General features: G+C 35.4%; 3 protein-coding genes across 4 annotated transcripts; 2 read left to right on the top strand and 1 right to left on the bottom strand.

Moving 5' to 3' along the window:
* Window positions 1-642: 642 nt before the first annotated feature.
* On the bottom strand, window positions 643-11,098 carry LOC125836918 (DNA repair protein RAD4). The gene is given in 15 exon segments (XM_049516073.1): window positions 643-1,209; window positions 1,404-1,613; window positions 2,709-2,861; window positions 2,956-3,150; window positions 3,232-3,312; window positions 3,315-3,513; window positions 4,074-4,808; window positions 5,512-5,561; window positions 7,163-7,264; window positions 7,348-7,440; window positions 7,846-7,938; window positions 8,036-8,359; window positions 8,555-8,679; window positions 8,821-8,895; window positions 10,960-11,098. Coding segments are annotated over 15 exon segments (2,865 nt in total). The 5' UTR covers window positions 11,003-11,098; the 3' UTR covers window positions 643-822.
* A 1,948-nt stretch (window positions 11,099-13,046) lies between these two features.
* Window positions 13,047-22,962, top strand: LOC125836868 (THO complex subunit 4D-like). Of its 2 annotated transcripts, none has more exons than XM_049516023.1 (7): window positions 13,047-13,095; window positions 18,917-19,168; window positions 20,294-20,440; window positions 20,528-20,596; window positions 21,932-22,116; window positions 22,307-22,357; window positions 22,569-22,962. In XM_049516023.1, exons 2-7 carry the CDS (start codon window positions 18,959-18,961, stop codon window positions 22,753-22,755), a joined length of 849 nt encoding a protein of 282 aa, XP_049371980.1. In that variant the 5' UTR covers window positions 13,047-13,095; window positions 18,917-18,958; the 3' UTR covers window positions 22,756-22,962. The 2 variants fall into 2 exon arrangements, with proteins under 2 accessions (XP_049371980.1, XP_049371979.1); XM_049516022.1 differs by lacking the exon at window positions 13,047-13,095 and adding an exon at window positions 17,858-18,088.
* LOC125836869 (uncharacterized) lies at window positions 14,801-16,753 on the top strand. The gene is made up of 2 exons (XM_049516024.1): window positions 14,801-15,071; window positions 16,139-16,753. Exons 1-2 carry the CDS (start codon window positions 14,949-14,951, stop codon window positions 16,580-16,582), a joined length of 567 nt encoding a protein of 188 aa, XP_049371981.1. The 5' UTR covers window positions 14,801-14,948; the 3' UTR covers window positions 16,583-16,753.
* Window positions 22,963-24,144: the final 1,182 nt, after the last annotated feature.

The following is a 24,144-nucleotide window of genomic DNA, read 5'->3' as shown; positions in this document are numbered from 1 at the left end:
TAGTTGTCAACAATTCTAATTCTATGAGCTAGCTTTTGAGGTTGAGACAAGTCATTTATTTTATTAACAAAATTATACAAGTGAACCTTTTCTTTATATTGATAAATTCAGTTGTGGTGTTTGATGGTGACTGATAAAGTGAGTGTGTGCTGGAAGTGAAGGTGAAAGTGGGTAAGGGATTGATATATAAATGGAGACAGTGGGAAAGTGGATTTGTGACATGTTATGTGAACCAAAAACATCACATGTACAAAAAAAAAATCTAGATAGTCTTTGTCCAAGACATTATCTCTTTTATCTTCTAAAATTTCCTATGAATTGGTAATGTCTTTATCAAAGGTGCTTAAGGTCCCCACTTGAGTTTGGAATCTTGATTTATTACAACAAATTCATGGTTGTAACTTCTTGTTGGAATGTCTACATTGTTGTAAGAGTTACTTATTCCAAAAAGTATTTCTTTTACTTTTATCCTTCCCATAAAAGGATAATATTTGGTTGAAGTTGAAACAATAAGTAACTGAAACTGCAAAAAAATTGTCCTTTTTAGGACAATAGTAGGAAGCATACACATGGTTCATACACAATGACGATGTCTCGATTCAAAGTAAGTCGAGGTCAGTTATATGAATCTTCACTTACTAGTTAAGCTCATCCCAAACCGATATTATACAAAAGACAGATTGTTGTCATGATCTGATGTTACATACAATCATACATTAGTATTTCTATCAACTTCAACTTACAACCCAACTTTGCATGAGATAAAATAAGAGAATAAAAAGTTCTCTAACTTCTCATACTAAAATTGAGAGATTAAAAGCTCTACAACTCCTCATATTGAACTGAAAAACCACAAAGACATCGTTTCGTCCTTGTTGAACTTTCTTCATCAACAGTCTGATCTTCTACTAGGAAAACATGCTCATGGTTTTCTGCAAGTACAAATGATGGACTATTAGATTTGGCAATCTCAGATTTTTCTTGATGAGCGCTCCTCGTGTTCTCACTGCCACCAGCTAGAAAGGAGGATTTATCGTTGGACGTTGCAATATTGACTGCTGATTGTGAGGATGCCCCGTCTACGTAACGATTATGCAACCTCTGTCGAGTAATAAGCGATGAAAGAAGCTGATACCACCTAGAAAGAGCTTCTGCTTCAGTCCTCCTCCGCTCTTTGGCCTCTCTTCTCACCTCTTCTTCTGCATATGCCTGATAACATCTCAACGAATTCAACATTAGTTCTACCGGATTGCTTCAAATGTAGTAATGGCTTTGGAATTATTTGATAGCATTTGAACGAAAAAGTTTTGAGGAATGAAGAATGAAAACATGATTGGTGGGGGAGACCTCAAAGATATGTAACCAAGCAATGGAAATATATTACAGGTATGCAATTTAATTACCTCAAGAATTGCATCCTTGAACTCGGTACATACCACAATCCCCTCATAAACAGGTAGAGATCGACCATTCCGGAATTCAAATCCAACCATAGCAGGTGAAAAATCTATTTGCAGCCTTTTAGCAATAGGAACCAACCTTGGCAATCTCAAATGGACTGTACCAGGTGGAAGGCACTTCTCAGACCAGACATCCACTTGACCACGCTCATTCTAGGAAAAAAACAGCAACTGTCACGTTCTAGCCAAAAACAACCATAAAGACAAGATCGGCAAACAAATCAAAAACTGAGCTAAATGTTGTAACCAATTATTCCATCTGCTACATATATGAAAAGAAGCACATATAAACATAACATGTAGAATGTGTGAACAGGGACAAATAACCTTCTCAAGCAACTGCTCTGTAAAACCATCTCAAGAAGCCAACAAACGAACCTAAGATCGGTTTAATTAACATTTCTAGCAAGAAGAGATTTCAAAGGTCTGAATTGCAAATGAACAATTGGAGTAATTAAGCACACCTAAAGGATGTTAACATATTGCCTTTAACTATAAACAAATTACTGAAATTCTATAAAAAAAATTCTCTTATATGGGCACAATAACTTATCCATGTCATTTAAGTGTTTAATCTCCAAAGTCCTGAAGTTGTTTTTCATCATGTTTATAAGGTCAAGAAGCAAAGGGAAAAAGAAATTATCTTAGCTGGGAGAGAAATCCCAAGGCACAGGGAATAATGATAATGGAACTACCAGTAGCTAAGACATAAGATCATGGAAAGTTCAGCAGACATTAAATCTGTCCCAACTCAAATAATGGCAGATGCCTCTGTCTGTAACGCGTAATTGAAAACGAAATATTCTTAAGCGGGAGAGAATACAGAGATATGAGAATTAGCTATATGAAAGATGCATAAACTAGATGGATAAACAAGGTTTACATGCTATGGATCTGTCAAAAGAAATCCAGAGCTTTACATGATGTTGTGAAAGGGTTAAAGGGATCCTTACTGGAGAGGCTCTGAACCCGAAATAGGATTGATGCAGCTCTGGGCTTTTGGAAAGTTGAAGATGCAAAGGGAAAATAGACAATCTTTTGAACAATCAAACTATCATAAGATTCTAGCATGCACCCACTTAGAGCAGATCGAGATTCTCAGATGGGAAAAGCGGAAAAGAGTCTATCTAAACATGGTTCCAAACAAATATTGATCTTATTTTCTTATAGCTTATAATTTAGCATAAAATGTCAAATCCCAAATAAATCTCAACTTTATCAATATGTGTATCACTTAGAAGGCTTCACCTTAGGTACAATGCCATTTACTGCAGGAGGAAGAAACAGTGGTTCAGTTTGCCACTGTCCATAGAGAGCGACAGTTCCTTCACTATCTCCCTCGCCATAATCATCATCTTCAACATCCCGTCCTTTGTTTTGCTTTCCGGAACGCTTCAGAACCTGAGCGTAAACTCGCAGATTATGGTACTTGCAGAGTTGAGGACAATCAAAAATAATAATGTAGACACACAAAAGATTTATGTGCAAATAAAACCTTTGCGGGTATCTCATTAGCTTTCACTTGGAGCCCCTCGCGAAGCCATCTTTCCTTTCTTTGGAGTGTTCGTACACAGGATCGTGGGTATACTGGATGACCAGAACAAAAACCTAATACAGGTCCTTTGGGGTAGAGTATCTGATTTCTGTTAAGCCATCTTTCAATTATGTATAGGTGATGGCTTCTGTAAGCCTGCAGAAAAAAATAGTTCAAACCAAATCTATTGGCCGTACAACGTAGTCACATTTTAGCAAATATTTGTGTTTGTTATACCTGTTGATTTGTTGGAAGAGGTTCAGTCAGTTCCCTAGTTTCCAACTCCATATCTTCGAGAGAGCTCCTGGTTGCTGTAAAAGAATTCCGTATAAAGAATTTTTCAAGAGTTCTCTATCACTATGTTCACGCATATCCAGCAGGCAATCATTACCTCCTTGTGCAAAATGAACTACATCACTGGTGGCAACTGACTCCAACTTCTTTAATGGTGCCAATACTGCATCCCACCAAATTGAGTTGACTCGTTCAGATGCTATCTTGTACCACTTTGTACAGTACCTGGCAGGAAAATTGAAAGACATATTAGGCAGAAGTATCTCCCAGTTAATCTCCTCCTTACAGACTCTTCCAATTAATTTAAAAGCTTCTGATTGATCCAATGTCATCAAAGGTGAAAAGCGTTAAAAAGTGCACCGGGTCTATCAGAGTTTTCAGAGCAAAGAAAAAATGAAGTGTAATGATAATAATAAGAGTACTTTAGGTCATAAGAAAAATGATGAGGACTATAATGATTCAACAACAACATACCCAGAACTCATGGTTTGCATCTCGTCTATGTAGGGAAGGGGTAAAACAAGGAAAAATGACAAGGGAAAGACACAAATGGTTTAAGATTCTGTGTGTGAAACAATGATGGTATGAAAAAAGTAATTATAATATTATATAGTAATGAAACCAAGGAGTAAATCAAGATGGACAAACCATAAAAAATGAAAGCATAAATGCTGCAGATAAAATGATTAAGATTATACATAAAACGATGTCTAACAGAACTAAACCTAAGAGAAACTAAAGCACTCAATGAAATTCGTAACACCAAAGCAGCGAGAACTAGAAACCTGCGTGTCACATCTTTAGCTCCATTTCCAGCAAAAGCAACAACGTATCTTAAAGGCAACTTGCATGCAGCTGCTGCAGCTTCCACATTTTGCTCTCCATCAGTGATTGCATTTACGACATCAACATGCACCCACTTCCCAGTCAGGTTCTCACCACTGCAGTAGACCTCTGCCCAGTATAGAGGTGCCCCTACTTTCCTAGATCCAACAGCAGTTGATATTCCATGAGAGGAAGTTGAACACTCTTCTGCTTTAATTTTCTTCTTTTTGAACGGTGATACATTTGATGAAGTACTTCCTACATCCTTCACATCTGAGATCATAGTGTTCCTAGCAATTTCAACTGCAGTCGTAGAAAGAGCCATTTCCAACTGCATCTCAAATTCAAGGTCCCCTTTTCTCTTTGGCCGCTCTTTTTTTATAATACATGCATCATTAGAATCATCCTGAGCATCTGATGTTGATGCTGACATTCTTTTATTAGACTTATCTGTAATAGTTTCTCTAGACTTGTCACTGGTAGCTTGGCCAGCAGATGTTGAAGTCTTATCGGAAACATTATGCTTGCCATAAGCCATAGATTTAGCAGGAGAGAGAGGAGAACACTTTGGTCCAGCCACCATCAATGTTGAAGAGCTAAATATCCCGCTACCAGCCCTACTAGGGCCTTTACCAGAGGGATATGATTTCTCAATTTCAGGCTTCAAAGAAGCCACATCCAAGATTGATACAAACCTGCAAAGAATATCTTCAGATATCTTGAAGGTAATTTGTCATGAGATTAAAAACTTGCAATCTTTGGGGCTTTCTTAATGCTTGCAAGATCGAGAATAGAAAAAATAAGCAGCTTAAATTGTCCTTTTGGTATACATACCACCAGGGGGTTTTCATGTTTGAAATGCAGTAAAGAACCTGTACAAGAGAAGTTCTAATGCAAGATTGTCACCTAACTTCCTAGACCATGCTGCTTGTTACCAAAATAGAAGACTGCAGAAAGGGACTTCCACAAATGTGTCAAAAACCAGGGAAACTTGAATTGTCAGCACTTAGCTAGGGTATATTTATGCACTTCCTTACTCCAACAATAGTCAATTCGTTGACAAATGTGTTAACATCACGATGCAATAGCTCTAGCAACTAACTAAATATGTACAGAAAAATGAGAAACAGAACTCACTTAATATGAACTGGGGAACACAAGTCATAAAAATAAGTCAACTGACTTGAGACAGTTTCAGAGTTTAAATGCTCTACACAGCTTAACTCCCTCCCTTTGACTTACACATTGACATGAATCCTCATGGTCAACAAGTTAGGACTTAGAGCATTTGCGCATAATCGTCATTAAGAAGCCAGAGTAACGGATAATAAAACAGTCAGTAGAAGAACAATAGAGGCTATTTAGCTGTAAATAAGAATAGGAAAAGTAGCAGCTTACCTGGTAGTAAGATTCAAGGCCCTAAACAGGGCAACAGATAATGCAGCAACCTGTAATATCAAAAAAAAGGGCTTGTTCTAAGATAAATGGGCAAAATACTAAACACTGTATCTTCAATCAAGATGTAGAGGCCTGCACAGCCTCCAACTCTGTTTTTAAATAGGTAGGTTCCAAAGTTTAAGCAATTAACCATGATATTACACCATATCTAAATGACCATAGTTTCTTTAATTTCTTTTTTTTCAAGACAAAAAGGGCAAATAACAAACTTAAGAACTATCTAATTGAACAAACACAAAAACAGGTTAGGTTGTACAACTTGTTGTCTGAGAAACTTCCACAAGCGGATCTGCAATGAATAACTGTGTCTGAATTACAAGAAATTGCAAGCTAAATTTGGTGACTTTAGCAGAAAAGCATAAGTTAAACCATTTTCTTCAGCAGCAACCATCATTATCTATTACCATCTCCTGTCACTATAAGACTACTTATGTCTATGCAACCTAGTCTCCGACCATCTGATTCATATCTAGGGGAGGACATTCGGAATTTTGTTCAGTATTTTCAAAGTTCATTTTTGATAATCGGTAATTGATAGTCGATACCAAATACCCAACTTTCAAAGTTCAGTCCAGTACAGTAAATCAAACCTCGGTATGGTAAATCACGGTACAGTAAGTTGGTAATTACTTATAGACTTCACCTTTACAAGGCCACAACTCTTTTTTACTACTCCGGTACTCCCCCCACTTTTTTGGTTGGCCTAATTTTTTACACTCACATTAACTCTTCTAAACACCCAATTAGTCCTGCTTTAAAGTCTGATTTACCCCTACCACCGTCCATTAATTATATTTCTGCCCACAGCTTGTTTTACCCTCAAAAAATTTCTATATTTAATTGGCACTCAGAGAGTATAGAAAGGTTTAAATGGAAAGTAATAGCTATGAGGTTACTGACTGATTTGAATAGGACAGTGACCTTGAATAAACAACTAGCATTTCAACTCTCTGAAGCATTAAAATTTAACTTGTTGATCACTGTGCTGCTGGCTCCTTAATTAGAGACTATTTTCTAAATAGAAAGTGAAAATTCTTGAACATTGTACACAAGATTAGAGCGAGAGAACTTGATCGGTTATAATCACAAACAAAAAAAATGACATGTTATCAAAGTCATTTGACTGTGAATCTTTAGTTTATTTAAGGCATCATGCCACCACTAGAGCTAAATAGATAATCCAACATAAGAGTAAGGCGATGTCTATAATTGGAAAACTGTAATAGATTAACATACTGTGGTATTCGGTAGTACTGACTTGTCTGGAACCGGGTACCAAAACCGATTACCAAAATTCTGAAATTTACTCCCAAATACAGTACCAGTTAGTGAATCACCAAATTTCTCGGTTCTGCTCGGTAATTCGGTTTACGGTGAACTATGCCCACCCCTATTCATATCCTAAAGCAAGAAGATGCAAATATATGATGGGGCAGAGAAGTAAACATGTGATGTAGAGGAAACATGTCAAATGTCAGGGTAGCCTTAATCCATTACACAGGAACTTCCCAAGAGAGCACGCAATGTTACAGAAAAAGCTATGCTCAGAACAAGCAAAACAAGGAGGAAACACTTATAAAGGAAAACATACCTCTTCTGGGGTCCCTTCCTGGGACTCGAGAGTTGATGCCAAAGCTGAATGAAATGGCTTCTCCGTATCATTTGCACCTCTAACACGGAAATGACTGTGGCACTGCATCCAGTGGTAAAAGGTGAAATAAGAGATTGAAACTTCTATATCAAAGGGTAGTTATAATGATAACATGTAACACATACCCAATTGACAAGAGGAGCTAGTGCATTTGCAGTAAGTTTTGGAGCATCGGTCAACTTCAGCAGATGTGCAGGCAGCAGTGAAAGTAAAGAAGCCTGGCAAAAGTAAGTAATTTCTTATATAGTATAAGTATCAGTACTTGGAGCAAACGATTAAAAGTCAAAAGCTCGTCAGTATTTCCATATCATGCACACAGAAGAGGTATAGCATGCTAAGTCAAATATTAATGTTTTTTGGGGAAAAAAAAAAAAAGAAACCATAGATTAATTTCATAATAAATGAGAGTTGCTAAAAAAACATATCATAATTGAAATTATCTGAGAGTATGTAAGCATAGGCACAAAGTTCCCAGTGATCATGTGTTGTAGAATTATATAGAGATTTTAAATTTACATAATTTCTAAGTTCAACACATGTAACAACCATAAGTCCATAACAGCAAGAAAGGTGAGAGATGATTAATCTAGTTAGAATATCAAACTACAGGCATAAGAAAGAACCTGGATAAGAGGATCATTGCAAGCTCTATCTACCAACCTGCCCCTTGCTAGTAAACAAAGCAAGTTAACCTTATGCACAAGCTCAGCCAATTCCTGTAATTTAAGGAGGAAAAGTATAACTCGATGCACTTTCAACAAGGGACTAAAATCTTAGATCATGGTATTCATATATTTATCATATTCAAACCACCTTTTCTTCAGCAGTTGCTCGCCGTACTGTCTTCTGTTTACTAGGATCAGGCGGAGCATCAAACTCAACAGTCACACCATTGATTGTATCTTCCTTAACATTGCTTTCGGACTTCAAAGTATCGACTGGCCCATCTTCCCAATCAATACCATCAAGTTCATCTTCCCTCTCAATACTCTGACACTGAACATCTGTACTTCCATTTTCCAGTTCCGATGGCACATTTTGTAACACATCTGTAGTGCAGCATTTAGCATCTAATGTAGTCCTTACAACTGTAGTACCAGTAAGCTGCTTTTCTGCCTCACTTGATCCATTCTCTGGCTAAACATATAAAACATAATAGAAATTAAGAAATCCATTACAAAAATGCAGTTCATACCTAAATCATCATCCAAAACACGTGCAAACCACATCTGATTATTCAGCACTATGAAACAAATAGATACTTCTTCCTGGAGGAAATGTTTCACTCAATACATTGCCTAACTGAAGCGATAGAGCAAGAAAGAAACAAACCTCGCCCATGGTATCCTGTTTGCATAGGTAACTATCATCTGTTTTCAGACCCCGAGAGCCACGTGACTTGTTGACTCGTTTCAAAAGTTTCCCCACTGCACCTCGAGATATGTTTGCAAGAGTTTCTGAAATCAAGCATTCTATTCTTAACATAGTTTCAACCTTAAAGTACTCAAATCTCTACTATTATTGTCAATCCATATTAAATTACTTATTAAGATTTTTAAAAATATTAATTAATAATGAACAATTGCAATGGAACAAACCATTGCCACTGGCTTCGTCTTTGCAACCGCTTAGGCTCTCCATCTCACCATAGTGTTTCAAAGAGTCTTCATTTGCTGTCCAAAATGGAACACATAAGTTAACCAGACCTCAGTGTGCTCCGGTAATGGAACAAACAAACTTAGCACATAACACAAGTCCATGCATAAGCATATTGATCTTCTCCCTTTTGATCAGTGGTCACTAGTCATTTGCAAAGCTTGTGAATGTTCGTTTCAAGTAAGACACCACTCAGGCAGACAAACAGAAATTACTTATCATCAAAATACACACGTTATCAATTGAAAATAAAGAAACATGCCTCAGATGGTCGGCTATTGAGAACTCACTCATTTTTTCACTTCAACCACAAGATTTTTCAAAGCTATAACCCAAACCAAGAAAACGCTACCAACAAAAAAAAATGAATCCCAGAAATAACTTGCAAAGAAAGATGAAAAGATCCCATAGAGGGATAGATGAAGAGGGAGACCAGTTAAAAGAATAAGTGCAAGAATCCAAGATTGAATTGTATGCATTCTTCCTTATGTTTTGGTGTCGTGATGTTGGTTAAAGAAAAAATACCACTTGATAAACAGAAAGCCAAAGATATCTACCAAAGAAAGATGAATGAACCTGAAAAGAGGATTGTAAGAAGGACTAGAGAAGCAAATAAATGTGAAACAAATTCTAAAAATTGAAACTTTATGCAGTCTGGTTGTGTTTTTGGTGGCATGTTGTGTGGTTAACGAAAACATACCAGTTGATGAACTGACTACCATTGGCAACTAGCAAACAAAGATGAAATAATCCTATAAAGGGGTAGTCAAAGAATAGGATCAAATTAACCAAAAACGAGAAACAATAATCAAAGATTGAACTTCCTATGCTTGGTTATGTTTTGCTGTAATGTTGTGTAGTTAAACATTTGCTAAACTGAAACCCAAATAAAAACATGGAAAAAATAATCCTTTAAACCGATAGTTAAAGAATAGGATAAATAAACTAAAAGGCCCCCAAGGCCTAGCTCAAGTGGCAGAAGGTGGAGGATTTGTGGCTTAGGTCGCAGGTTCAAGCCCCACACCATGCAAAGCGAAGCCCGGTATTTAAGTGGAGAAGGGTAGAGGGGCGGGCCCATTATCCACCGAGTTTAGAAGGCTGTGATTGGTCCAAAGGGCGGGTCACAGACGGATTTCTCGGTTATCAAAAAAAAAAAAAACTAAAAGGGCATAACACATAGATAAACCCTCAAACTTGTCCTCAATTGGCAAGTAAATGCTCCAACTTTGAGTATGGACATCTCAACTCATCTCCACTAGGTCAGTTAAAGACTCCAACTTACAAAGACACCTCCAAAATCTATATGCCACGTCAACATCCGGTTCCAAAAGACGGAGGATGAGTTGAAGTATTTAGTTACCCGTTGAAACCAAATTGAGGTGTCTAGATGTACACTCTCAAAGTTAGAACACTTACTAGCCAGTTGAGGTCAAGTGTTAGTGTATGTTTATGTCTTAAGCCAATTAAAAATGAGAAACAATAATCAAAGATTGATTTTTTATGCATTCTTTGTTATGTTTAGCTCTGGTTAATAAGATGCTAAACTGAATCATAAAGAACCTAGCAAACAAATGTAACATAAACCGATAAAGGGTGGTTAAATAAGACACAGAAGCAAACAAAAAAGGAGAAACAATAATCAAAAATAGAATTTTTATCCATTCTTGGTTATGTTTTGGTGTGGTCAATCAATTGCTAAACTGAAATCACAAAGAAAACTTGCAAACAAATGTGAAATAATCCGATAAAAGGGTGCATACTTAAAGAAGACACAAAAGCAAACAAAAATAAACAACAACATAGCGAGACTGTTTCAAATAGACCTCAGCTTTTAAAAAAAGAGGATTACAGATATGGAGCCGTAACAAGAATGAAATAATACGAAATGGAGAGCACTACACATCATAAAAAGAAAGAACGGTAACCACAATGAAATAATGTCATAACGGGATAACAAAAACACTGGTGATAACCGAAATTAAAGAACAAGAAACTACGAGAACAGTGCTAATACTACAAAATGAGAAACAAAACTCAAAAAAAAAATGAACTTTTATGCATTCTTGATTGTGGAAACATACCAGTTGATTGATTCTGTCGCTTTGCCTGATTTCTGGTTCGCATTTTTTTCGATGAATTTAGCTAAAGGAGAAGAAGAAGAAGAGGCGCGAGCTATTTGGTACGGTTGAAACCTATGAAATTCCCAAAACCCGGGAAGGAGGAGCAGAATTGTGCTTCTTTTTTCTCTCCCTTTTTAGTTATTTTGAGATAAAATTGTTGTTAGTTGTTTTTACGTGTCATTGTAAAATCTGAGACCTCGTGACTCTCAATTATTTTGTTGATCACGGATCACACCATTGGATGCTAAATTGTTTGTTTTCTACTTAGTCATTACAAGGTCTTTCGGAAATAATTCTTTTGTCTCTCCGTGAGATAAGGGTTAAGATATGTATATAGTATATACTCGACTTTCTGCATTCATTTATACTAAAAATTATTAGCATATATATTATTAATCATGTGTTTAGACATAATATTTTAACAATTTTCAAGATTAAATATCTAAGTGGGAGATTGTTGGGATATATACTATTAACCATATGTTAAGATATACAGTAATATTTATTATAGAATAAATATTTATTCAATTTTAATAGATCATATATTCGTTTGTGATGTTTGTTTATTTATATAGTGGAATATGGTATAGTGTATAGAGTTTAAGTTTATACACGGATGATTAAATCATCGGTTCTTATAAGTACAAAGTTTTTTGTTCACAATCTAAGATGAAAATTGGATATGCCATTGGTACAGTTGTAGCACAAGATTATATATAGTTTATCTTGATTATGGGAAAGGTAAGTTCCAACTTCATGTGCTAGTGCATTTTATATGTATTGAACGCAATCGAGTAGAGATAGTTGCTTTAGACTGACTGACAAAAACATATTCTCTAAACTATTAAATGTACTTATATTTGCATATATTAATTATCATTTTGATCTATTAAAAGGTGAGATTTTAAGATGGGTCAATATACGTGGTAGATTGGATGATAATAATATATATTGGTGAAATAATAAGTTAGTTGGTAGGAATTCATGTCTCGTTATAGAGATTGATGATATGTCCTTTTGAGAAGCTTATAAGTTTTTATCGTGTCAAACCTTGCAAGTTGATTTTTGAATTCGAAGCATGAAATAAGTTAAGTAGTGCTCTTATTCAGAAATAACAATATTTTACGTTTTTATTATCAATTATAGTTACAGTTTATCTAAGTGTTAAATAGTAACACCCTCTCCAATCTTATGTATACTTGTAATCCCATATTGTTTTATATTAACATCGGCATTGAAGCTTTATCAATCTTATAATGAAATCCAAAGAAATTAATAGAAGTATCGACATTTAGATAATTTGATATCAATTAAATGAATCCATTGATTTTTTTTTTCAATTCGATGTAAACGTGTAATCTCATAGTACTGCGTATCAATATCTGTGTTGAATCATTATTAATCTAAATGAAATTTAAAGGAATTGATGAAAGTATCGACATTTAGATGGGTTGAAATCTAAATGTTGCTACTAGTTGTTTATAGGACAAATTACAGAAATCACATACTTTTAAGGCAAAATTACAATCTATCCCTTAAAAATTTATAATTACATAAATCCCTCAAACGGATACAATAATATAAGCGCCGATACATTAATATGATGCGCGAGATACATTAATCGTTAAGTAAGATACATTACATTTTATACACGATACACTAATCTGATGTACATTTTATATATGATACACTAATCTGATGCGTGAAAATGAGGGATTTTGGAGATTTATAAAATTTATAGGAGATAATGATAATAAGTAAACTAAAATGTGAGATTTCTGTAATTTTTTCTTGTTTATATATGTCATTTCCTCTTATTGGGCCTACCACCATGCCTATAGACAAACTTTAGAGAGGCCCAAAGAAGTCGTCTAGTCCAACCCGGAACAAAAAACAAATCTTCTCCAATTCCCTTTTTTTCTCTGAAACCCTAACACACATTTTCTTCTCTCCCGATCAAAAATCTTCTCATCAATGGAGATCCTCTCTTAAAACCTGAAAGTATCTTCATACTTAGTCATTTTTCTCTCTTCCTCTCCTGCATTTCTGCGAAAAGTTACAGATTTGTACGTCCCTGGCGTGTTTCTGCATATATTGGTAAGGTTTTATTGCTTTTTTTAACATAATTTTGCTGTTGTTGCTGCGGATTGCTCATTTTTTAGCTGTATTTCCTGATTTTTTTGTTTTTGCTGGTTTTTTAATTGTTTGATTTGCTTCTCTGTTTGTATCATCTGTTTCTATATATATTGGTAAGCTTTTGTTATTTTTAATCGTTTTTTGCTGTTGTAGCTGCGGAAATTTCATGTTTTAGCGTTACCTTTTAGTGTACTGCTGTGTTCTTCATTCTACCTTATACTATGTAACTGTGTGCATTGACCCTAATTGAATACTAAGATATTACCTTCAATAAAAGAACTTCACTAAATATTTGCCATTAGATGTCTGGCTAGGGAATTCGTTATGTATGTTTGTATGTGACTCCCTATTTAATACACGGTTTAAGATGGTTTATCTGTTCATTTTTTCAATACTCCTTTTCCTTTAAGGAAATCCCGCGCTGGAAACAGCAAATGTCGTAGACCTGGGAGGACTTTATGAGGGTATATGCAGTTTGAAGTTTAGATTGTTTAGCTGGTGCCTGCATTCTCCATCCTTTTAAATGAAAAGAACCTTTGGAATGATGATTATGGAGTAATCCATCTGATTTCAAGCTGATGCGTTACAAGAAAACATAATGATTATTTTATCCTATTTTACTAAATTGGCAATAAGATAGTATAACGATTGCCTTGTAGTATGACTTGCTGCTAATAGTCTTTCTATAAAATGACAACCTGTTATCATTTTCTAATAATTTATCTCACCTGCTGTATCTGTATACTCGTATTGGTGGGTAATGCTTTCTGTCAAGTGACTGACTGCTTTAGCCAACTGTGAAACTGACTTGATTAGTTTAATTGGAAAGCCTTGGTGGTTACCAGTATTCGGAAGTTAGTCACCAAATTCTGTATCTTATATTTGCGTTAGCACGATGATGAAGATTGAATTAATCGGAGTCCGTAGATGATCCCCTGATCGTCTTGCCTGTGAATTGGATAAGCTGACTGCCCTACGCAGGAAGTTTTGTGAAATTTGAGGGAAAGGAAAACAAAGTCTAAATATTCAAAACAGCCAGAACTATTCAATGATTTTTCTTTTTGCTGTTATTTGGATTGTTTGATTTGTTCATCTATTTCTACATATATTGGTAAGGCTTTATTGCTTTTTAATCATGATTTTGCTAGTGTAGCCGTGGAAAGCTCAGGTTTTAGCATTTGTCCTATGTAGATTCCCTGGATAGTTTTTCAAATTTTATTGGCTCCTTAGTTTTAGCATAATTGTACTTGAGCCAGCAGACCAACTGTTTTTGCTTCTACTTTTGTAACTAATTTGCATCTTCTTGATGCCTTCAATGGAACATTTACTTCATCAAAAAAAAAAAGCTCAGGTTTTAGCTTTATTTAGTGATTTTTTCTTTTGCTGGCTTTGGAATTGTTTGATTTGTTAATCTGTTTGTAACATCTGTTTGTACATGTATTGGTAATCTTTTGTTATTTTAATAATTTTTTGCTGTTGTAGCTGCGGAAAGCTCATGTTTTTGTATTCAATTATTTTTGTTTTTGCTGGTTTTTGAGTTGTTTGATTTGTTCATCTGCTTGTATCATGTGTAAAATTGAGTGTACTATTTTGATTCTTTTTTAATTAATTTTTTCCATTGATTTACATGTTTTTGTTTTTTATTAAACAGTCGAATATACAATGCACATTCGTTTTTGTCCACTTTGGACCTTTTCTTGCCATATGTTTTGGTGTGGTTCAATTACTGCTCAAGTATATCTCTCTGTATCATTTGTATATTTTGTATTTTTGTTGCTAAAAGATTTCTAATGTAGGTAGTTTGTATCATTGTGATGGGGAGTAGATTGGGAAGAAGAGTTGTGAACTTCGCAAATCTTCCGATTAAACTTCTCATGCCTTCCTCTTTCTCCAACATCACTGAGATCTCCCTCAAAACCATCCCCTCTGCTTCCAAGGTAACATATCTTAATAATATTTATTAAACTACAACAAGAACTACCCTTCAATCTCAAACTAGTCGTCGATATTTTAAGTGTTAGAGCAAGTAAAATTTTGGGACCTTCCATCTTTAGGTTTTATTGCCCTTTGAAAGATTAATGTGCTTAAAATTTTCAAAGTATGTATTCCAACTTGGCATTTTTATAAAGAAGGATCTTGAGACTTCCATAACTTATTGGATCTGATCTGCCTGTCTAGTTTTTATGTTACGTTGTGGTTGTTCGAATTGTTCATTTTGAATCTGTTGCTGTATGAAATGATTCCATTTATTTTAGTGTTACTTTGAGGTTGTTCAAATTGCTTATTTCAAATCTGTTGCTGTATGAATAATGACGGGTTGGATAGGAACTGGCAAGTGATGAATTGTTTGTTTGCATTTCCTTTGTGCTTCTTCCTGTTGTTTGATGTTTCTCTAAGCCCATCTGCGAAGCTGCTTAATATACTGCCCAATGTGCTGTCATCCTTTTGTTAATTCTAATTCGCCTGATTTGGGTCTTAGGATCGTGCAATAGTTATATAGATCTTACCAGTTAATTGTTTGCATAGATGATTAGTTCTGCTTGTAGTATGAATTCAGATATCTGCCTGCGAAGTCTTGCATTTCTTGGTTACTGCAAAAATGAACAGAAATTTTTGCATATTGCTCGGAGGGGATCTACATTGCACACCAAGTAGTATTGGAAATTGTTCTCGTGAAAATAAATTGCTCTCTGATCTCTGCTCTTTTATTCTTAGGAGCTTTCTTGTTTTTTAGAATAAGAAGTGATGGTGAAATGTGTGTTTTTGGAGTCGTAGGTGAACTAACTTTAGGTCACATGGTGATTTGGGTTAATCACTCATTGTCTCTCATGCTTTTTTCTCAAATAATTAGACTCCTATCATGAAATCTTTCAGTGAAAAATGTATATATTTCCCTCCTGGTGCGAGTAAATAATTTCTACATTTGATGCTAGAAATGCGTAATCTTGCTAGTTGGTGTTGAGTGCATCAGCTATATGAATTATTCTTGAACTTTTATGTATAGATTGAGATAAAAAGGGTTTTGGAGTCCCTCTACGGCTTTGAAGTTGAAAAGGTCCAAACCCTTAACATGGATGGAAAGAAGAAAAAGAGAGGTGGGCTGTTAATTGCTAAACCAGACTACAAAAAAGCTTATGTTACTCTTAGGAATCCATTATCTATATCGCCGGACCTTTTCCCTATCGGAGTGATCCAAGAGGAAAAGAAGAATATGAGCAAGAAATCTAAGTCTAGCATTGTTGAGGATGATGAACCTAAGAAGATGCATTGGCTTGACGAGAAGAATGATGGAAGGAATCGGTCAGAGATGAGATTCGGTCGTGGCCGTGACCACCGTAGTGGACAACGTTCAAACGTTGGCCGCGATCGTGGTGGAGAACGTCGTGATGTTGGCGCTGCAGCAGCAAAGTTTCCTTGGAGCAGTATGAGGTCTTATGCTTCTAGGTAGATCATTATTTTTGCTGCGTCTAGGTATATTATCTTTCTCTTCGGAATAATTGAATTTGTATCAATGTATGCTTGCATCATTGGCATTGTGTTTAGTACAATTATAATCGGATGTTGCCAGTTTAATTCCAACAAGTTGCATGGAGTTTTATCGGTTTTTCTTAAAGCAAAATTGATGCACTCTTGAATAATCGTTTTTCTTAAGCCAAGGCGCTATTGGAAATAACCTCTACCGTACCTTTGTGAGGTAAGGTCGGTCTGCATATACTCCACCCTCCCCAGTCTCCGCTTATGTTTGTTGTTGTAAATTAAAAATGAGAAGCAACAATCAAAAGATTGAATCCCTAAAATTTTGCACAAAATTGTAAAACCAATGATCTAATCTATGCTATTATTTTAACAACACCCCTAATTCAAGAAAATTTAAAATTAACAGCATTTTGCGTTCTTATTATTAATTATTATCATAATGACAGTTTATCTAATTATCAATTATAACAATAATTTACTTAAAATATTCGTGATATAGTTATAGTGTATCGATTTACTCTATATCAATGTAAATAGATATAGAGTGAGTTGATACACGGGTACAAAGCAAATTGATACAGTTCTTAGAGAACATATATGTTACAAATAAATAAACCCTTAATTCTCATTATGTATTGTACTTTTTAAAACCTCTCGCCTTTTCAAATAACGAGGGTTTCACTCGTTATAGGACTTGACCAAACATCTCACGACACGAGCTGACGACACCACACAACACCTATATATACAAAGTACAGAAACCTCAATAATTTGGGCGCTAATGACATTCTATCCTGAAAATTTCTCAAATTACAATAATTTTGAATTTTTCAGAATTTGCGGATACATAATTTATATATCATATACATAACTATAAATCAGATTAAATCTGATTTAAGTTTAAAATAATTGAGGTTATGTATCAACAATAATATTTATATCAGATATATTGTACACAAACAAAGTTATAATATATCTGATAGATATAAAGTGATGTATTCCAATGTTAAAGAGAGAAATAAGAGAAAATGAGATTTTCGTACTTAATTCAAATGGTAATTTTAAAATAAAATTATGTTATCTTACGTCGTATAATTACGTATTTGGGCCTACCAACAAGCCTCTAGGCCTATAGACAAACCTTAAAAGAGGCCCAAATAGACTTTCTTAAACAGGAAGTCGTCGATCCGTTGACTCCAAGTACTATTTAACACCCCCAGCGTTCAATACACGAAACAAAAAAAACAAATTGCCCTAGCTAGAAATTCTTCTCCAATTCCCTTTGTTTCTCTGAAACCCTAACAACACTTTTTCTTCTCTCCCGATCAAAAATTAACTCATCAATGGAGATTCTCTCTTAAAACCTGAATATATCTTCATAATTGCTCATTCTCCTCTCTTCCTGTCCTGTATTTCTCAACATATCCAGCGAAAAGTTGCAGATTTGTCCGTTCCTGGCGTGTTTCTGCATATATTGGTATTATTTGTTACTTTTTTTGGAAGTTTTTTGCTGTTGTAGCTGCGGAAAGCTCATGTTTTAGCTGTATTCAATGATTTTTGTTTTTGCTGTTTTTTAGAATTGTTTGTCTGTTTGTATCATCTGTTTCTATATATATTGGTAAGCTTTTGTTATTTTTAATCGTTTTTTGCTGTTGTATCTGCGGAAATTTCACGTTTTAGCTTTATTTAATGATTTTTGTTTTTGCTGGTTTTTGAATTGTTTGATTCGTTCATCTGTTTGTATCATCTATTTCTGTATATATTGGTAAGCTTTTGCTGTTTTGTATCCTTTTTGCTATTGTAGCTGCGGAAAGATCATGTTTTAGCGGTACTCAATGATTTGTGTTTTTGCTGGTTTTTGAATTGTTTGATTTGTATATCTGTTTGTATCATGTAAACTTGATTGTATCATCTGTTTCTACAAATATTGGTAAACTTTTGTTGATTTTAATTGTTTTTTGCTATTGTAGCTGCGGAAAGTTCATGTTTTGGCTGTATTCAATGATTTTTTGTTTTTGCTGTTTTTTTTCCTGGTAAATATTTCACGTGGACACAGCCATATGTCTATATGCCACTTCTTTCTATAGACTTTAGATCCTTGTTTGTTAGTAATTCCTTTGAGATGTGACATTTATTTGTTTAATAGTTGGAACATTTTCTAGTTTAAATGTCATTGTAAGATTCTACCCTTAGTTGGAACATTTCTAGAACATTTTCGTATTTGTAGTGGGTTTTTTCTTGCATTGCTTTTGTTAAACATGGTTTTAACAATCATTGTTGATGTGATTTGTTTCCTTTCTTACAGATTGGCTTTAGCTGAAGTTTTCCCAGTCTGCTTTACCTCATCATGGCTTCACTGGATATGACCCTGGATGATATGATAAAAAGTAGGAGAAATACCGAGAGGGGTGGCAGGGGTCAAGGCAGGGCCCGGCGTGGAAGAGGGGCAGGGGGATCATTTAGAGGTGGATTATTTAGAGGTGGAAGGACAACGGGAGCTCCTCGTAGAGGGCCACTCGGCGTTAATGCTCGGCCATCAGCCTACACCATTGCCAAGGCAAGCTCAAAACTATTGGAAATCTTATGATTTCATAGACACATCTGATATGCTTTATGAACCCAACTGAAGGTTCTCTGCTTTTGTTTAGTTGACGTACAAGCAACTCTTGATTTTTTTGGTTCCAAGGAGAAGTCCACTTTGGTTCAGCCATAATAAGCTGTTCAACTGTAGTGCAATTGTTGATGATCTTTGAACTTTCTCCTTACTAGAGGATTTCTGATGGATTCTGTTTTAAGTGGGAGATTCAGGTGGCCCTATTCAGGCAAATCACTTCTTTGTAGCATGCTTCTTGGGGAGATCCATTAACTGAAAATTTAAGAGCCTTCACACAATTTAAACATCCCTAACCCTAAATGTGTAGAGATTAGAGGGAACTTTCTTAACAGTCTGTTATCCTTATGGTTCCAAGGAGAAGTCCACTTTGGTTCAGCCATAATAAGCTGTTCAACTGTAGTGCAGTTGTTGATGATCTTTGAACTTTCTCCTTACTAGAGGTTTTCTGATGGATTTTGATTTAAGTGGGAGATTCAGGTGGCCCTATTCAGGCAAATCACTTCTTTGTAGCATGCTTCTTGGGGAGATTCATTAACTGAAAATTTAATAGCCTTCACACCATTTAAACATCCCTAACCCCTAAATGTATAGAGATTAGAGGGAACTTTCTCAACCGTCTGTTATCCTTATTGTCTAGTAGCAATCGCTCTAGTTTCTCATTATTGGTTTAAAGAGGGAGTTTGTGGCTGTCTTCATGAATTCTACTTGCATTTTGTGGAATTGCTAAGGGACAAGATCTTCTGTTACCATCTCATTTCAAGGCGTTTTTGCAAAGGTGGCTTCATTTGAACATCAGAACTGGAGCTCTTACCTTTTTGCTTAAGTACCTGATGTGCAGTGGGTCAAATACTTTAACTCTCATCTACACTTAATTCTGCATCGTTGACTTCTCTGTTGCTATTAGATTGCATTTTTTGAGCAATTCAACTTAACTGGAAACTACTGCTAGTGCGATGGAACTTTGATGAATTGATCTACTGTCGAAGAATGGTGAATTTATCTAATTGTTTGGTAGCATGCTGACTTTTACTTTCACACCTGTTAATTTTTCCGGCATGCTTGCTTCAGACTTTCCGCAGAACCAAGAATTTGCCATGGCAGAATGGTTTGTTTGAAGATAGCCTTAGAGCTGCAGGACTGTCATCAGTATTGGAGAGTGGCACAAAGTTATATGTTTCTAATTTAGACATTGGAGTGACTAATGAAGATATAAGGGTACACCTTGAGCTTGTCTTTTCACATTATACACTCCTTTGCAATAGATGTCTTTGAAGATTTGTTAAAACCAGTCTTGAAACACAGGAACTCTTTTCGGAGATGGGAGAACTAGTACGATTTGCAATCCACTATGACAAAAATGGACGTCCAAGTGTAAGTTATTCTGCTCTTCATTTTATATTATAATGTTTTCACGGTCTTTTTACTTGCTAAGTTGCTATATGCTTATTAATACAAATGAATCTGTTTATTTGCTGTTTAAAGATAATACTATAGGAATTTGTGTGTATTATTATTTAATGTGGTGGAAAGAAACATGATTGAATTATAACAAGATGAGAGGAGGAGAATGAAAAGGAAGAATATCACCAGCAGTTCGCTGATGACTTCTTCTAAGAAAGTTAAAGTTGTGCGAAGCTTGGCATGGCTGTGAAAGGCTTAGAAGAATAGATCTACTTTAAGATGTCAAAAATTTTGAACCCTGCACTACTGGCTCTTGGGAGATTTGGTTGAAAGAATTTGATATAATAGAAGATCTATAATTAATTGCTATGTCTCTGTAAATTTTAATGGACCCTTTGTCTCCTGTTATTTGTTTCAAGACCTTCAGTTGTGGTTAATTGAATATACTAATTCTTAGTCGCATGCTGCTGGTTTACTCTTGGTAGGTCTTTCATTGTTATATTACCTCTGCAGAAAATAAAATAGGCACTATCTCAATAGAACCACATATTCTCACATATAGATTTGCAGCAGTAAGCTAATTTGGTAGTAGCATTTGTCTGTAGAGATTTGTCTTGAGTTCATAGTAGTAGTTTGGTTTTACAAACTGCATATCTCCTTCCTTTATGGGTGGAAATTTCCTAGTATCTGACTTGTAAACATGTTATGAAACGACGCAAGAAGACAGTTAAAGTTCTTTAGCCTTTAACGCTCTAGTATTGTATGAAATCACATTTACTAGTCGAAATCAAGATTTGAAGACCCATGAAAAATATATTCTCTGATTAACTTGGTAGTATTAAATTATAGTTAATAAGGGGGTTTGAAGGTATCCCAAAGGCTGTCAAATTGATTATGGATATAATTGCAAGCGGTTTTAGCAGAGTGGGACCATTGAAAATGGCCTACAAGTCCCTGTCTCTGGTTTTCTAGAAAGTGCTGCTCTCTACTCTTTAATATATGTGTTCACATTTATTTTTGAAGGTTCTTTTTTTCCTTGATATAATAGTGTCAAATCAATTTTTTATCCTTTTTCGATATCATGTAGTATTCAGAAAAAAGAAGTAGAAGATATTAAACATCTAGTAGCACATGTCCGTAGTTGCATACATATGCAGATATGTGTATTTGTTGCTTAGGTCTGTTGCTTGTGAGTCTAGCAAATATGTTTTCAATATTTGGACTCAATGTTTCTGAATTTTATAATGCTAGTCTGTGTGGTTTCTTTTTCCTCAAATGTGAAGTTGATCTTATCGTAACTTTCAGGGCGCTGCTGAGGTGGTCTTTGCCAGAAGAAGTGATGCATTCCAAGCTCTTAAGAGATACAACAATGTGCAGTTGGATGGGAAGCCTATGAAGATTGAAATAGTTGGTTCCAACCCAGAAATTCCTTTGTCAGCTCGTGTAAATGTAGGTGGAGGAACCAACCGGAGGAGGACTGTTGTTATGGCGTATGTTAATCTATTAACCATCTCTTTCTTTGGCCTGAGAATTTTGTTGTTTCATGTTTGTGTATGTTTGAATGCTGACCGTGTGCTCTTACATACTCAAAGCTCTTTTGTGTATAATCATCTTACCAAAGGTTTTGTGCAAATGTTTGTTCTTTCTTTGAGAGTTGAATTTGTACTTCGATTTCTGCAGGCCGGGTGGTCCAGCTCGTGGAAGAGGAGGTGCTACTAGTCGTGGTTCTAGGTAAATTTCTGATGTGGTTTTACTTGTTAGACGAGCTGTACCTGTGTTCCTATTATAAAGTCAAAGATACATGTATTTTTCTTTTAAACATCAAAAAACAAAGAAAAAAACATGTATAAATACAGACCGGTAGAGATGTTCAGTGTGAGCTGCTTTTCATGGTTGCATGTTAATAGCATGTGTGTAACCTGGATTTCATTTTTCTATACAGTCAAAGGGGCCGTGGTGGTTTTAGAAATGCACCTGGACGTGGTCGAGGTGGCGGTGGCGGTCGTGGTTGGGGTAGAGGTCGTGGCCGCGGTGGTAGGGGAAGTAACAGGGCCGCTGATAAGTCAGCTGAGGATCTTGACAAGGAGCTGGACAGCTACCACGCCAACGCTGACGCCATGCAAACTTAGATGTGTCACTGCTATAACTTGCGACTTAACTAGAAGAACCGAAGAACCGATCAAGTCTACTATCTCTGTGTATCCCGTCACCAAAATCATGCTTTCCAGTTGTAGTTTCTTACCGTTTATGATTGTACGATAAAGGGATTGTTTGATGAATGCTTTCTAATCCCCTAATGAACGAATCGTAAATAGAGTGGTTTATTTGTCTTCCCATCTTCCTTTACAATTGAAGCTCTGCTTGAATTATGCTTAAGGTAATTAGATTGTTCAATTGTACTTTTATACCTCTATATTTGAATGAGCATTGAGTGAACACTTATTTTACACAAACACTTTTATACCTTCGTCTAGTAGTGTTTCCATATGAAATTACAACAATAATGTATTCATATCGATAATTTATTACATTCATAAGACCACTAATCCTCCCCCCCCCACAACCAAAAAAAAAAAAAGAACACACACAAACTCCACACAACCAATTAAAGAAACACTTACTGATCCTATAAGGAAATGAGCAATAAAAAATTAGCATGTCGTATCAACGGAAAGTTCTGAGAATATTTCATTGATCCTAGACGGATATATTCTTCTCCTTCTCCTCCTCGTCCTCCTTATTGACTTCCTCTTTCTTTTCTTCTTCCTCCAACTCGAACGCGGATACTGGAAACGACTTTTTAATACCACTAGGGATAGCAAATGTAATTTTTTTCGATTGAGGATCCTCCAAAAAGCTAGCTCCTTAGTTTTAACCCCGGTTATATTTTTCAGTCGATGATTTTCGACGAATGAACGACGTGACCTCAGCAGCATACGTCACGGTTTTTTAATCTTTCATGCATATTAATGGGTCAGTGTATACTTCAGCATTTTCACGATGATGATCATAAGTCAATGACATTATGAGAAGTTTGGGAAAGGAAAAATGTGAGAGATGAAAATTTTAAGTGTGTGATGGAAGTTGTTGTTGAGTGAGGGGTTTGGGAATTGATGGGGGATACTTATAGGCACGAAGGAACGAGTCAAGATTTGAAGTTTAATAATTTTGAATTTCAAAGAGAGAGAGTAATAATTGAGTTCACAATAAAAACATTAAAAAATAGTGTAAAAGTTATTGAGTTCATCTTCACTGTTGAAGATACTGATGCCTTTATTTTAGTAAGGTGTAAGTTGGAGAGCTCTTGATTTTAAATAATCACACTCTTGAATTTCTAAATTTTCCATGTATACAACGTCAATTGCTTTTTGGGTACTCTTATGTTGGTTTATTGTGTGTATATATTTTGATATTATGAGTTAACTAACAACTTGTTTGGATGGTTGTTACCTATAGTTTTATATAGTTTTATAACGTATCGTATCATTTTTCCGTCGTTACTTAATGTCACACATCAA

This window comes from Solanum verrucosum, unplaced genomic scaffold (genome assembly GCF_900185275.1).
Source record: "Solanum verrucosum unplaced genomic scaffold, falcon-dt-bn FXZP01000099.1, whole genome shotgun sequence".
NCBI classification, from domain to species: Eukaryota; Viridiplantae; Streptophyta; class Magnoliopsida; order Solanales; family Solanaceae; genus Solanum; species Solanum verrucosum.
The sequence above is the reverse complement of the archived record's forward strand: the minus strand, read 5'-3'. Positions and strand labels throughout refer to the sequence as shown.

What these genes read in the sequence shown, in the direction of transcription:
- LOC125836869 (XM_049516024.1), top strand. Translation starts at nt 14,949, where the DNA reads ATGGGGAGTAGATTGGGAAGAAGAGTTGTGAACTTCGCAAATCTTCCG. An exon ending in CCATCCCCTCTGCTTCCAAG is followed by an intron (nt 15,072 to 16,138) that starts GTAACATATCTT and finishes TTTTATGTATAG; the next exon opens with ATTGAGATAAAAAGGGTTTT.
- LOC125836868 (XM_049516023.1), top strand. Translation starts at nt 18,959, where the DNA reads ATGGCTTCACTGGATATGACCCTGGATGATATGATAAAAAGTAGGAGA. An exon ending in TGACTAATGAAGATATAAGG is followed by an intron (nt 20,441 to 20,527) that starts GTACACCTTGAG and finishes CTTGAAACACAG; the next exon opens with GAACTCTTTTCGGAGATGGG. An exon ending in ACAAAAATGGACGTCCAAGT is followed by an intron (nt 20,597 to 21,931) that starts GTAAGTTATTCT and finishes CGTAACTTTCAG; the next exon opens with GGCGCTGCTGAGGTGGTCTT.